General features: G+C 57.0%; 1 protein-coding gene across 1 annotated transcript; it reads left to right on the forward strand.

Moving 5' to 3' along the window:
- Positions 1-9667: 9667 nt before the first annotated feature.
- On the forward strand, positions 9668-13518 carry MADCAM1 (mucosal vascular addressin cell adhesion molecule 1). Its single transcript, XM_019513501.1, has 4 exons — positions 9668-10243; positions 10830-11150; positions 11670-12425; positions 13394-13518. Exons 1-4 carry the CDS (start codon positions 9823-9825, stop codon positions 13516-13518), a joined length of 1623 nt encoding a protein of 540 aa, XP_019369046.1. The 5' UTR covers positions 9668-9822.
- Positions 13519-13876: the final 358 nt, after the last annotated feature.

Raw genomic sequence — 13876 nt, forward strand, 5'->3', positions numbered from 1 at the left:
GAGTACGTCCAAGTTTTCTCTGCAAAGCCTCCATGTAAGGGACAAAGTGCCCCCCTCCCCTTCTAGAGAAAGCAGCAGATACCTGCTGGCTCCCCCAGAGCCATTGAGTAGGGTGGGGATCGAGGCACTGCTCTTGATAAGGCAGAAGCAGCGGCTGAGAGTCTTTAGGAGTCTCAAGAACAAGCACCGACTCTGGATATGTCCCAGGGGCTTGGAGGTGTATGTGTGGGGGTGCCAGAAATGAGATGCTCCCTTCTGTTGTAGGCTGTGATGCCCCTGCCTCCACCCTCCACCCGCAGCACATCCCTGACCTTTTGCAGAAACCCTCCTCTGCACCCCTCGCTTGTTCTTGTGCAGCTGCTGTTTTCATGCATCCAGTGGTGGGATAGGACACCCTCCTGTCCTGCCTTGAAGATGCAGCTGTGCGGTCCAACACTTAAAAGTTGCTGCTCTGACCACCTGAGGCTGGATTCTCCTGCATGACCTGAGGCTCCTCCTTAGCACGTGGGATGGGGACTCTGCCTCCAGGCTCCTGGGTTCTGGCTGCTGCTTGGTTCAAGCGCTGTAGGCCATGCACACATTTGTATATCACAGCTTGGGGACACCAGCAGATGAGCTGCTTCACCAAACACCATTCAGTGCTTAGCTTCTCCACCAAAGGCCCAGCCTAACTTGGACCACAGCAGGATGCAACCCACCCTCCTTAGCCTCTTGTGCCTACCACTGAAGTCATCCCCGAGATAGGATCACCGGATCTGGCCTTGTTCTTTCTGATCACTGCCAATAAAAGAGCCCACCTCGCCTGGCATGTACCCACCTATACTTGGGCCCAGACCCCACCCCACTCTGCCTTTTTCTGTCTGTGCTGTGGACAAATTCACCTAAAGGATCCCAAGAACAGTCTGTCTTCCTGCTAAAGAAGGGTTAGGAGCTTCTTCGGCACCCTCTTGTCTACCGCAAGAGGGTCCTTTGATCCAGGGCTCAAAGATCCCTGAAATGATGAAATAACCAGGAGGTTAGCAGAGCCCTCAGGCCATCCTACAGTGCGCCTGGATGTTTAGCAAGCCACACTTTTACCCCAGTGCTTGTTCTTGGCTAGTGACTGTTCTGATTGGAGGTGGGTAACCTGCTGCCGCCAGAGTTTGCTCCTTTAGACCAGGTCAAGGGACTGGCGGCGCTGACTTGGGTTCAAATCATTGCCGTGGGCTAGGCAGGGGACCCCGTGCTCTTGCTCTGGCCTGCCCAGCATCGCACTGGTGTGGCTCCAAGCGCTCCGCCAGCTCCTGCACTGCTTGGTGATGAGACGCGTGGTGCCCGCTTCCCCGCTGATGGGGTTTAGTGAAACTTTGGGGTCTGCCGGTTGCATCACAGTGACTGCCTCATTTCAAGGGAAAGCAGCTTCACAAAACCAAGGCTGGTGCTTTAAGACTGTGGCTGGTGCAGGGGATGAATGATGATCTTGTGGCTAAGACAGGTCTCAGCCAGGAAATCTGGACCCCAGCCCTGAATCAGCAGCAGGCTTCCTGCGGGACCCTGGAGCCACTTCTGCCTCCTTTTCCTGCCTGAAAAAATGCCTAGCTCGGCATTGGCCAGTGTCACCCAGCCAGCAGCCACACGTTGGTGGGGTGATGGGAGAGCCAGGGGGCCCTGCTGCCTCGACCCCTTAGCAGTGTTCGGTGCCTTTTCTTATGTGAAATGAATTCAGTGTTGCTGAAAGCTGCTGGGGCCAGGGATGGTAGGGTGAGCAGAGAGGTATTTGGACTTGGCGGGCTGCTGACACGGGGGACGGCTGAAGACAAGGGTTGCTTTCTGCTGGGAGAGATGTAGGCTGAGACTGGTACATCTAGTTCCTACTGGGCACTGCTACCACAGTTCCCCTCTGCCTCATCCTGCGCCAGACCCTAGGCCCCCCTTGCCCCGTCTCTTGTCACGCAGCGGCAGAGCAGATGCTGAAAGGAGAGTGAACTGGGCTTGACCAGGGTTTTTCCCACTGTTCCTCTTCTGCTTGCAGCCTCCAGCGTTTAACATCTAGGAAATTCTGAGTCAGAGGCCACGTCTGTCCGTCCCTCCCTCCCCTTGTTCAATAGCGACTGATGCCCTTTTCCTCCAAGTATGTGCCCAATCCCTTTTTGAATGGGGCTTAAACCACACCTTGTGGCAGCGAGTCCCACGCTCTATATGCTGGGTGAAGACCTTCCTTTTGTTCATTTTAATGCAGCTTTCTTCCCCTCTTCCTTGTCACCCAGCCTCTCTGAGATGTACCTGGCGTTTTTGCCCTCTATCACGCCCTACATACCTGTTGCTGAGCACTCACGTGAGCAGATGCATGAAGCACACCTATCTGCTAGCCCCCACAGCCGCGAGACCGGATCCTTTGGCTGCAGCCCTGATACTACCCCTTCATTTGCTATTCGAGGGTGGACCCAACGTTTCTCCTACTGTGCCTCCGTTTCTTGGCATAAGGGGGACGGCTACTTCCCTGCTGGGATTTCTGCATGCCTTGCAAGGCAGCGGGGTGCTGTGGATTGTTATATCCAGCTCAGCTTTCTCCCTTGCTTGGTTGAGACTTGCTGAGGAAAGTCGGGCTCAATAGACTTAACATTAGGGAATTTTGGATGGCGACTAAGATCGCGCACCCGCGCTTGCACTTATGCATCTGCCAGGTCTCCAGGAGCGGGGATGGGATGTCTGGGGACCGGATCTGGCAATGCAGGTTGGAAAGGAGCAAAGTCTCCAGCACATAGCTTCCAGGAAGCAGCACTTCTATTGTGGCCTGGACTTCTCAGCCGTTCTTTGTTCCCAAACCTCCTTATCGCAAGGGACCTTCCAGAAAGGCTGCGCGTGGTACCTGCGGTCAAGGACAAAGCTGCGGGCTGCCCCACGGCTGGCTGACAGCGCTCGGGGTAGGGCCTCTGGCCCCCCTCACCCTCTCCCCCCGACAGTCAGAAATGAGTTTGCCACGAAAACAAAGACAATGATGTGAAGGAGATGATTTCCCTTCTGACACTTTCATTTTGCCTCTTGCAGTAATGGGAGCAGGTTTCCTGCAGAGTGTGAAACGAGGGCAGGAGGCCGGTTATAAGCCGGGGTCATCACTGGAGCAGGCATGGGGGAATACCAGGCCAGCCCTGAAGGGTGACAGCCTGCCGAGACTTCGTGGGAGCTGGGAAAAGCTCTGAGCCCTGCCAAGGCCACACCAGGGAATGACGCTTCCCTCTGAGCCCCATAGCAGCAATGTCACGCAACCCCAAATGGGATGCATTTGGTAGCCGTGTTGGTCCGGGACCAAAAGAAACGCAAGACTCTACAGCTCTTAGCTCATGATACCTTTCGTTAAACCAACTAAGAAATTGGGGAAAAAATGAGCTTTCTTTGCAAGTGTTTGGGCTCACGCATCCTTTTTCAGGCTGAGGGAATTTCAAAGATGGTAAAAGTCCCCAGAGGTAGGCAATAAACTTCATTTTTGCACAGAGGAAGCTGAAGGTCTGTTCCTCTGGGTCCAAGAGTTTCTTTGTGCGAGTGAGATGTATTTGGTAGCCGTGTTGGTCAGAGACGAGAAGAAATGCAAAAATCCAGAGCTCTTGGTTTACAGATGATACCTTTTTTATTAGACCAGTTGGGACTAATAATGTTATTAGATCAGTTGGTCTAATCAAAGGTATCCTGTCTGGACCAAGAGTTCTGGATTTTTGCATTTTTTCTTTGTGCGAGTTGCTCTTTGATGTGCCGATAAGGCAGGACTTCTTCCCTGGCGGTGTCAGATGGCAGGGAGGTGCGGAAATCTTTGTTCTTTAGCAATGAAGTTAATCGTGCCAAAATCAACTACAAATTTGGCATCCTCCATGTTTCAGGGGTGGATTTGGTAGCCGTGTTGGTCTGAGACACGCAACCCTGAATGCATTTATTCTCCCACAAGCGGGAGGAACTGAAGCACAGAGAGGAAACAACTTGCCCACATTGCAGTAGTGGGGGCTAGAAATGGGTCCTACTTGAAAGAGGGGACCAGTCTGAGCCTGGACGGTGCTGGAGAGCCCCGCAGGACCAGAGATGTTGTCAAGGGGTCCACACCAGAGCTGGAGGGGGTGTTAAGGATTGGATCCTGCCCCTGGCATGTTGCATGTCTCCCAAGGATCCCTGAGGACAAGGATGCCTCCTACCACATGTTCCAACAGCTGTGCAGTGGCTTTCTCCAAGACCTGCCCATGCTATCTCCGCAAGGAGATCTCACGCCCCAGACCCTGCCTCTAATGAGCCCCATGGAGTACCAAGGCCGAGTGGGAGCTGTTCTTGATTGATTTTTGGGGAAGCAGGATGAGTCACTATGTGACTGCAGCCCCGCTGTGCCCCGAACTGGGCTGTGCTCCTCTTCTGGCCCTTTTCTTGCCTGCCAGGAGCAGGGGGTTGGTGGACTAGATGGTCCGCCGACATCCCTTCCGACCCTAGAATCTATGAATGATGTTAGGGGCACTTGTACACGTCACGCATTGCTCAGGAGCCTGGCTAGGCCCGGAGAAGACCCAAAGGGAGGCCTGCCAGAGACAGAGGTGCTGCAGAAGTGGCGTGTGTCCTGTGAAGGGCACTCGCTTCCTAAAGAAAAGCTGTTTTCAAAGCAAAGCCACAACCGGACAGCACGGATGGTGTGAGAGCTGCAGGCTGTCAGGTTCCTTAGCACCAGAGGGATGGGAGGGAAGGCTACGGACGACTGAAGATTAGGAAGTCTTATGTGTAGGGAAGAAACAGCTGAGATCACTCTCGCATGGGCGTATAGTTATTCCTCCCTCCCCTAGGAGCCAGCTGCTTGGAAAGATGCTCTGTGGTCTCTAATGATATCCGTGATTGCATTACTATCTTGTTTGGGTGGCCCAGTGTCTGCACTGCGACCGGTACCTTGGGGGCAATTGCACTGTTAGGTGCCTTTCATTTCTCCTGGCCGTGTTCTCCAGGATGTCCAAGCACGCTCCCACCTTCTTCCTGTGCAACTTGCTCTGCCAAGGACCCCTTCCTTGTGGCTTCAACCAACTGGTTTCCTTCACCATGCGTGTGTGGCTTTCCAAAGCTGGCTGATCTGTTTGTCCTGTCTTTGACCTCCAGCTTCACCGATCTCCTCCAACCATGGATAGCGTGGGAAGGAAAAGGCAAGCGAACCCAAAGCAGGAGAGAGACATGAAGCTTCCCACATGTTTTGCCGGGCGACTGTAGGACCAGCTCTTCAGGGTTTCTCTTGGTGGCAACGATGTGACAGGAACTGCCAACCATAGATGCTTAAAGCTAACAAGCCAAGAACCCCAAACCCTCAAATTTTGCACTGATTTTTTTTTTTTAAGGGAGGAGAGGGAGGAATCAAACCTTGGGATCTTATTTACCTTCTGGCTTTTGAAACCTCTGCACAAATCTGGTATGAAAATGTAATCACGAGTGATTGACTCATTTCTGGATGAAAGCTGACATCCTCATCCCCTCGCTTTCATGGACAGCATCTCCCCTAGAGGCAGATATTCACACATGCATGCAGCTTCCTATGGAGACACCTGCTTCCAGGAGGCTTGAAGTCCAAAAGCCCATGACCACAAGACTGGTGCTAAAGCCACGAGAGCTGCCAGCGCTTTCACTGTAGGTTTGGACGTGACCTCCTGGTAGTGCCTCGCACATCAGCCGCTCTTGGAGCCAACTGCAAAACCTCCAGGGATGCAGCACCCTCCGTATGCGAGGCTCTGTGGCCTGGCATCGTGCACGAGGAAGCACCCTGCCCATATGTGCCACGGGTCACGCAGATGGGCTCAGCCTCTTGCAGCCGGGGATGCCCGCGCGGGCATGTGGGCAGCAGCAAGAGCTGGGAACGGAGCCCACATGGTCTGTTGTCCCTGCTCCCTCCTGTTGGTTTGGGTACCCCTGCTGCCCCATAGGATGGGTCGCTGTCTGTTCTGTGCTCAGGGCTGGGCAGCGGGGGCAGGATCTGTGCTCGGGGCTGTGGTGACATGCAGGGAGCTAAGAGCAGATTGCCTTGGGGATTGCAAGAAAACACCCAGCACCCACAGCATGCAGGCCAGGGCGGCCTCCTCTGGGGAGCTGGGTGGCGCCTTGGAAGGCTGCTCGGAGCATGTTGTTCTGCGTGTCTGGGATTTGCTGGTACCAGCCGGCTCGGGAGCTGCTGGAAAGCAGCTGCCTAATTCCCTGCTGAGCTGGCCGTCCCTTGCCGGGTTTAACCCGTGCTGCGCTGCAGGGACCCCAGCTTCTCAGTGCCCCATCTTTATGTGCTCCCTCCTGGGACAGCTCCGGGTTGTGCTGCCTCCCAGGCCCATCCACAGCTCTCCTCGTCCCTTCTCATGCGGTGCCATCTCTTCAAAGCCCTACGCTTTAATTTGCGCTGGGTTCGGGTCATCTTGCTGCCCCCCCGGCCGGCGTGAAATCCCGGCCTCTGGTCCAACGGCCTCCGAACGGGTTCCAGGGCTGAGCTGTTCCCTTTCGCCTTTTCCCGAGGGCGGGTGGGATTACCTGGGGCCTCCTTGCTGCTCCCCCAGCGTAAACGGGGCGGTTCCCTGACCCTCGGGAGCAGTGCCCCTGATGCCCCCTTCCTGTCGGGGCTGATGGATGGGGCTGTGCGCTTGGAGCTACAGGCAGCCGGTTCCCCTCCCAGGCCCACATTCCTGCAGCCTGCCTCCCCGCTCTCCCCCGCAGCTCGAGCCGGAGGAGCTTGGCCGTGCTCTCGGGTTGTTCCTCTCCACCTCGTTTCCATCCCAGATGGAGGCCGTGTCTTGGGGCTGGGCAAAGGGATTTCCGTGGTGCCAACTTGAGTCGAGCGCCTGTTGTTTCTAGGGTAAATCCCAGTGTCCCCGAGTCTCAAGGATGCCTTAAGCTCTTGGGTGGGGAAAACAGTTGCAAGGGGATTTCAGAGCCCCGCAAGAGGTGGTAGTAAATAATGGTTCTTGGAGCCCTTTTCAGAGCCACTATCCCTGTGTCTCAGATGAAGAAACTGAGGCACAGCCAGCAGGTAAGGTCACTAGACATCTTGGTCACCGAGATGTCCAGTGACCTTAGAGACCTTGGGGGTTATCCGAGCGGCGCCCGGCAGTCGTTGCAGGATCATCCTTGGGCTGCTTGTGTTGGGATCTGGAGGTTCGGGGAAGACACTGAGCATCCCCCGGACCCGGGTTTGTCTCCCCGTTCCGGCCTTTAAGGGGAGTGCCTCAGCTCTCTGGCTGTTCGGGGTTAAAGTTATTCTTAAAATAAACCTAGAAATCCCCTCTGAAAATACCCAGGAGGCTGGGAGGGTCAGGGACCTACTGGCAAGGGGCCAGTGCTGAGTCCGGGGGCGGGTTTTCAGTACTTAAAGTTCATGGGCAGACACAGCTGCACCAGTGTCCATTCGGGTGGTGGGAAGGAGCGAAAGCTGACGGCTGCCTGTTGCTCCTGGCATCACAGAGAGAGGAAAAACAGCCATGAAGCCAACTCCTTTCCTCCCCTTCTTCCTTCTCCACCTCGGCTGGAGCTACGGGGGTAAGTCACCTGGAAATACAGCCAGGATCGGGGCCTCTGTCTGCGCTGGGTGGCATCATTGCCTTGGCTAAGACCTGAGCTGCTCTAGGTAGCGCCAGGTGTTGCTTGCAGCGGTCTCCGGGTGTGATGCCCGCTTCAAAGCAGTGGCCCCTTTGCTTTGAACTGCCTGTCTAGGCTCCTACAGGCAATTTCCCCCCAGAAGCCCACCCATCTCCATCCTCCAACACGGGCAGAGTTTTTATCCCCACTTGCGTGCACGGCACATGGGTCTATAATCCATCAATTTCCTCTTTTTAACAAAAATGTTTCTCCCCTCCCAGCTTAAACCTTATTAAAACTGGCTCAATGAAGGGAGAAAAATGCACGTACGCAACAGGGAACTTTTTTATCCCTTAGCTGTCTGGCTGTACCCAGCACGAAGCGAACAGGATTAGAAGTATTGACACAACTGAATCTCCATGAGGGCTTGTTTGAGCACTTAGTCTAATGTAAATAGCTCAGGGCCTAATTTTGATATCGCGGGGGAATCTGGAGCTGTGGCCGGGCGCTGACCCCCCGGGTTATGCGGCATCGGTCGTGACACGCAGGTCCCCTGTCCCGCCACGCTCCGGTAGCCGTGCCAGCCTGGGCCCGCGGCGGAGGGTGTTTAACGGCATAGGACGGGATCGCTTTGCGACGGAGACGCCTCCCTGCAAAGTGGGTTTCAAAACGGCCCCTCTTGCCCTGGGTCTGCAGACCCCCCGCACCGTCCCAGCCCATGGGCTCCCTTCCCCTCCCAGTCGCAACTGGGACCTGGCCTCATTCATGCCCCGTCCCCCCGCTTCTGACCTTGTGCCACCGCCTGCTAGGAGGATTTGAATAATATTAAGGGAAGAATATGCATGATATGCATACTAATAACTTTAACGTTGCATTTACTGATACCCATATCTTACTATTCATCTCAGAATAATATGAATAGGCATAGCGGCAGTCAGAATAAGAAGATGTAGGTTAATTATAACTTTCTCATCTCTCAGAATAATGATAATATAATGTAAATAATCTGAATGGGTTTGAATAAGAGGGGAAGCATCGGGGGCTATTTCTCGGGGGGCAGCAAATGCCCACCTGCCACCACCGAGGGTTGCGGGCTCTGCCGGTCATCCCTGTGTGTTCCCGCTGGCTGGGGGCAAGGCTCAGCACTGAGATGCCCAGTCCCCTGTGGGCGGTGAGATGGGGACCACTGTGTTGGGGTCGCAGCTGATGTAAACAGTGTCGGCTCCGCTGATTCCAGTTTACACTGCTGCGAATCTGGCCCGGCGGTGAATTCGGGCCCTTTTGCTTTTTCTCCCGATGGCGCCGTGCAGCCGTGACGTGGCACAACTGTGATCTCTGTGCGGCCACGAAAAAGCCCCAAGTCCTTTGTGGAGCAGTCCTTAGTCAAAGCTTCCCTGCCATTGCTTTGCAGCGATGTCTCTGCCGGAGGGGGCTGCATGTGAGGACCACCGTGGGCAGGGCCCCTGCGTATAAACATCTCATTAGAGATGGAAAAATACTATCCGAGTCATGAACGCAAGTTTTTATTTCCATAACCCGTCCTGCTGCATTGGCAGTGAGAGTGGAAAAGGGCATTTCAAATGCACCTGGCACTTCCTTGCCTTGCAAAACCCATGGGGGGTGGGGGGAGATCTGAGTTCAGCTTTAAAAAAAAAAGTCAGGCCCTTGCCTTTAAATGTTGTAACGAGCCTGAGAAATTTGCATTGTTCGTCTATGATTGACAGCGCTCCTACTCTGTACCGGCTGCCTGGCTCCTGGGGGGCAGCAGGGGGTTAAAGCACTGGGGAGGACAGGTGTTCAGGCCTGGTTTTTAATGAGCGGTTGTAAAATCTCTGCGGTAGGTGGAGAACACCAGGCTGATGGACAGGGAGCTTTTCACCCCATGCTCTGAGATCCTTCCCTGAACTCAAAGGGTTTTACAAGGAGCATTGGCGAAATGCAGCCACCTCTGGGGAGGGAGACATCAGCCCTTGCACTCCATCAAATCGCCCCATCTGGGTCAGGCTAAAAGTCCACCTACCCAACTCCCTGCCACTGCTGGGAACAAGCAGCAGATGCTTTAGAGGAAGCAGATAAGAAACAGGACCTGGTGGTGCTGGCTATCCCCTGTCCCCACCGCGGTACTCATCGCTCTGCATGACAGCTGTGAGAGGGGGGATTTTCGCCAATGGCCCTGAGACAAATGTTTCCTCATCCTGGAAATGCCTGGGGGGGATCTCTGAATGTTTGTGGATCCGTGGCTTTGGAGGTCACCCATCTGCAGGGAAGTGAGACGTCCTGGATCCACCGATGTTGATGGCAAAATCCTCCTGGGACGCTCTGCCACGCTGCAAAGTGGGATCCGCCTGTGACGCGGGTGTAAGTTTTGAGACTCGCCGGTTGCGAGATCTCTTCCTCCTTTTTTCTCAAGGCCATTTGTGTTCTCTCCCGCCAGGCCCCCTGCCCAGCATTCCCCCCCCGCTGACCGTGCTGCCCTGGGAGCCGCTGGTCGAGCTCGGAGGCTCCATCCAGCTCAACTGCTCTCTGGGCTGTGCGAACAGCACGGTCGAGTGGAAAGGGCTGGACACCAACCTGGGGAACATCCTGTCCTTCCCCAGCCACAGCGTCCTGCAAGTCACCAATGCCCACGTCACCACGCGGGGCACCAAGATCTGCCTGGGGATCTGCCAAAACAAGATCATCCAGGTGTCCGTCAGCCTGGAAGTGTACTGTAAGTTTCCCAAGGCGCGTCGACCCATGGCCCCACGCGGTGCCCCTCGCAGCGCTGTCCTGCCACGCTCTTGCCACCAGCTGCAGCTCCGCTCTGCGGACTGAGCACTGAGACGCTGCCTTTATGGTCGCCAGCTCCCCCGTCGTCTCTTCTGCAGACTAAATAGTCCTAGGGCGCCTACAGTCCCATGGACATCAGGGCTCTGGCCTGCAGCACCCAGACCCCTCTGAGGCTGGGCGTATGGCTCACTGGCCCCATCGCCTCCTCCCTCCGTCCAGGGGCCTGGCTGAAATGCAGCCACTTCTGGGGTGGAAGAAAGCAGCCAGGCAAAGCACCTGGGACCATGACGGGGGGGCAGGTTTTCAGAGGGGAGCAGCAGTGACAGAGGCCCTGGGAGCTGTGCACCGCCCCTCTGAAACCCAAGTTCGGTGCTCTGGCCTGTGTGGGGCTTTGATGCCCACCCCCCTCCCCGGCTCCTAAACGCATCAGCCCTTTTGCCACTAACTCCTCACCTCGTGGCAGGCAGGCCTGGGCCCAGCCACGAGGGACAAAGCTGGCTGTTTCTCACCTGCAATTCTTCCTTCAGCTTTTCCAGACACGCTGCAGCTGGAGTCCGAGCCCAAGGAGCTGGTGCCTGGGCAGCCGGCCCGGCTCTTCTGCTCCCTGAGCAAGGTCTACCCGCCTGGCGGGCTGACCCTGACCTGGTACCGGGGGGACCAGAAGCTGGAGACCCCGGAGCCGGAGGAGGACGAGGACGACGAGGAGCTGTTCTATTACCGCTCGGAGCTGGACGTCCCCGCAGGGGACGTGACGGAGGGCGCGGAGTTTCGGTGCCAAGTGGAGCTGTCCCTGTCCCAGCCTCAGAGGCATTTCCAGCAGGACCGAGCAGTGGCCGTGCCCATAGCAGGTGAGTCGGAGGACAGAGCCAGGCCTCTTAGTGCCTAGATCTAGGGCCGGGCTAGTGCAATGCAGAGCTTCATTGAAACCCCCCCGGGAGAGTTGCACTGCTCCCTCCCTAACCCCAGTCGCCCTCTGAATCAGATAACTTCCTCAGCCCTCCATGCATCTCCCCCCAGCCCCAGCGAGACGCCATTCCTGAGCTTGTGGCTTCTTTCCACGAGAGCTATCAACCTCCGTGGCTGTCCTCCTTCCCTAGCTCGAGTCCTGCCCGGAGAGCTGCTTGTCCAGGGTCGGGTGCATTATGACGGGGAAAGCAAAGGGGCCGATGGGACTTGAGGTTTCCAAGCCAGACCCCTCTGTGGCTGGTTTTGGAGGGGAGAGGCACTCGGAGGGACAGTGCCTCCCACGGGACGGTGGCAGGTTCTTGCCTCTCGTGGTAAAAGGGGCGAGGAACAGCACCTATGTTGTCCCAGCTCCTGGGAACAGAGGGTATTGATAAGTTTTAAGAATCAACATCTGTTTACAGCTGTAACGAAGCCACCCCTGGAGCTGGCCACCACCCCAGAGATCCCCAAAACCGAGCCATCTGCTGTTAAGACCCCCAGCACAGCCGGGGTCGGGGCTGCCGAGGACCCTGCCAGCACTGCAGGGCTGGAGATCCCCAGCTCCCCCGGTGGGACCCCAAAGCTGGAGTCTCCGGCCCCCACAGAGAACGCAGCCACTGCCTTGGTGGCTACAGCTGAGACCCTGCCCCCTGGGCTGACTGCTCCAACCGAGATCCCCACCGCGGTGCTCGCCGTGACGTCGCAGCCCCCAAGGACCGAGGCTGCCTTGCTGGACCCTGCAGACACCACTAGGGACTCGAACACCAGCACTAGCCCGGCCCTGGTGAGTGGGAGCCCCAGCACGGAGCCGGAGGATGCCACAGGGAGCTCTCCAACTCCAGAACCCATTAGCGCCCGGCGCCCCAAAAGCACCACCCACGATCCCCCGGACACCCCCAAAACCAAGTCCATCTGCAACCTCTTCATCAAACCAGTGCCTCCCAAGGGCATCACCGGGAAAGCCCTGAATGTGGTGTGCTACACTGAGTGCCACGAGGAGGTCACCATCCAGTGGGTGAAGACCCCGATGGCGCTGTCCCGGTACCAGGAGGAGCTGTCCGAGGGAAAATCCACACTGAGGATCGACCGGGTGGCCCCAGAGCACCAGGGGGACTATCAGTGCGTCCTGCTCAGCCCCAGGCCCCAGATAGCACATCTGCACATCACCGTGTCTCCTGGTGAGTGAGGGCACATGGGCTTGGGCGGCGGGAAGGGGCTGGAGCCGGACATGAGGAAACGTGCCCCGGAGATCGGGCTCTCCCGAGCAGCCGCTCCATCCAGAGCGCGGAGCCGGGTCGCTGTAACCTCCCCGCCAGCTCTGGCGGGCATGGGGCAGGGAACGTGGTATGCACAGTTGAGGGCAGAGCACTGGGCTCGGTCAGGTGTCTATCTCCTGGTGGTACAGTGACCCTGACAGCTGGGGCAACAGCTCCAAATCCCACCCCGTGGCCCAGGCACGAGCAGCACAGGTCTCCCTCCCAGCCCAGCTGGCGCGCTCCTGTCTCTTCACTGGCCTTCATCCTGCACCGAGCCCCTGCGAGACTTGCCCATGCAGCCGTAGGGGCTGGTGGAGACCTGGTGTCCAAAGGGCATCTGAACCCAGCCCAGGCTGGAGCCCAGAAGTGCCAGACCGAGTCAGACCAGTGGTCCAGCTGGCCCCGTCACCCATCTCTGACATGGCAAGGGTGCTGTAGAGAAAGATCATTGAACTGGATGCCACTAGAGGTACGGATGGTGCCCTCCTTGCCATCCACCACTTTAGGGCTAGAGATGGCAGAGGAAACACCTCCGGCTGTTGTGTTCAATAGCCGTTACTAGATCTCTCCTCCGTGAATGCATCCAGTCCCGTTTCGAGCCTGGCTCAGCTCTCTGCCTCTGCCAGGCCAGCAGCTCCACGGCCTGTTCTCAGTGCCCCAGGCTGCGCGGCACCCCGATCTGCTCTTCCGCTTTGGCACGGAGCTGCTTTTTCTATTGCCCTGTGAGCTGTCTGAAAGGTCAGCACTGTTTTCCGCCCCCCGCTACGCATGTGAGCTCAGGGAATTTCCCCGTCGGAGAGCGTCTGAATTGCAGTGCTTTTATCCAGTGCCAGGCGGCTCCGTGCCTATGTGCCCTGGGCTCTGACGCTCCTCTTGTCTTCTCCTTGCAGACACGTTCAGCGCCAACACGGCCATCGCGGTGGGGATGGCTGGCTCCCTCCTGGGGCTGATCATCACGGGCTTCGCGTCTCATCGCCTCTGGAAACGGCTCAAATCCCGGTACAACGTGTCCTAAGGGTGTCCTTGGATGCCCCCGTTTGGCTGAGGACCTTTTAGATCAGAAGCTGCTGGGATTGAAGGGGCCCAGGGCAGAGCCTGGGATGGTGCCGAGATCAGCCAGCGAGCGCTGAGCAGAGGGGAGCAGACAGGCCTGGAGAAGCCTGTTTCTGTCCCTGCCTCCATCCTGCTCCCGGATGTTGTGATTTCTGGCTCCTGTGTGCTGAATTGGCTGGGGCTCACATCCAGCCGGGTGCTGGGGCCTGGCTCGGTGGTAGCCGCGTTTGGCAAGTGGCTTTGAGCTTCGTAGGGCAATCGGATGGGCTGCGGGGAGCAGCCGGTGCTCAGAAGTGCAGTGGAGCTCCCCTTCACTGCGC

This window comes from Gavialis gangeticus, unplaced genomic scaffold, assembly GCF_001723915.1.
Source record: "Gavialis gangeticus isolate Ggan-Ray unplaced genomic scaffold, GavGan_comp1, whole genome shotgun sequence".
NCBI classification, from domain to species: Eukaryota; Metazoa; Chordata; order Crocodylia; family Gavialidae; genus Gavialis; species Gavialis gangeticus.

Bases quoted from the DNA above. Each gene is read 5' to 3' on its own strand.
- MADCAM1 (XM_019513501.1), top strand. From the start codon at position 9,823: ATGTTGATGGCAAAATCCTCCTGGGACGCTCTGCCACGCTGCAAAGTG. The intron at 10,244-10,829 runs GTAAGTTTCCCA...TTCTTCCTTCAG, and splicing joins CGTCAGCCTGGAAGTGTACT to CTTTTCCAGACACGCTGCAG. The intron at 11,151-11,669 runs GTGAGTCGGAGG...ATCTGTTTACAG, and splicing joins AGTGGCCGTGCCCATAGCAG to CTGTAACGAAGCCACCCCTG.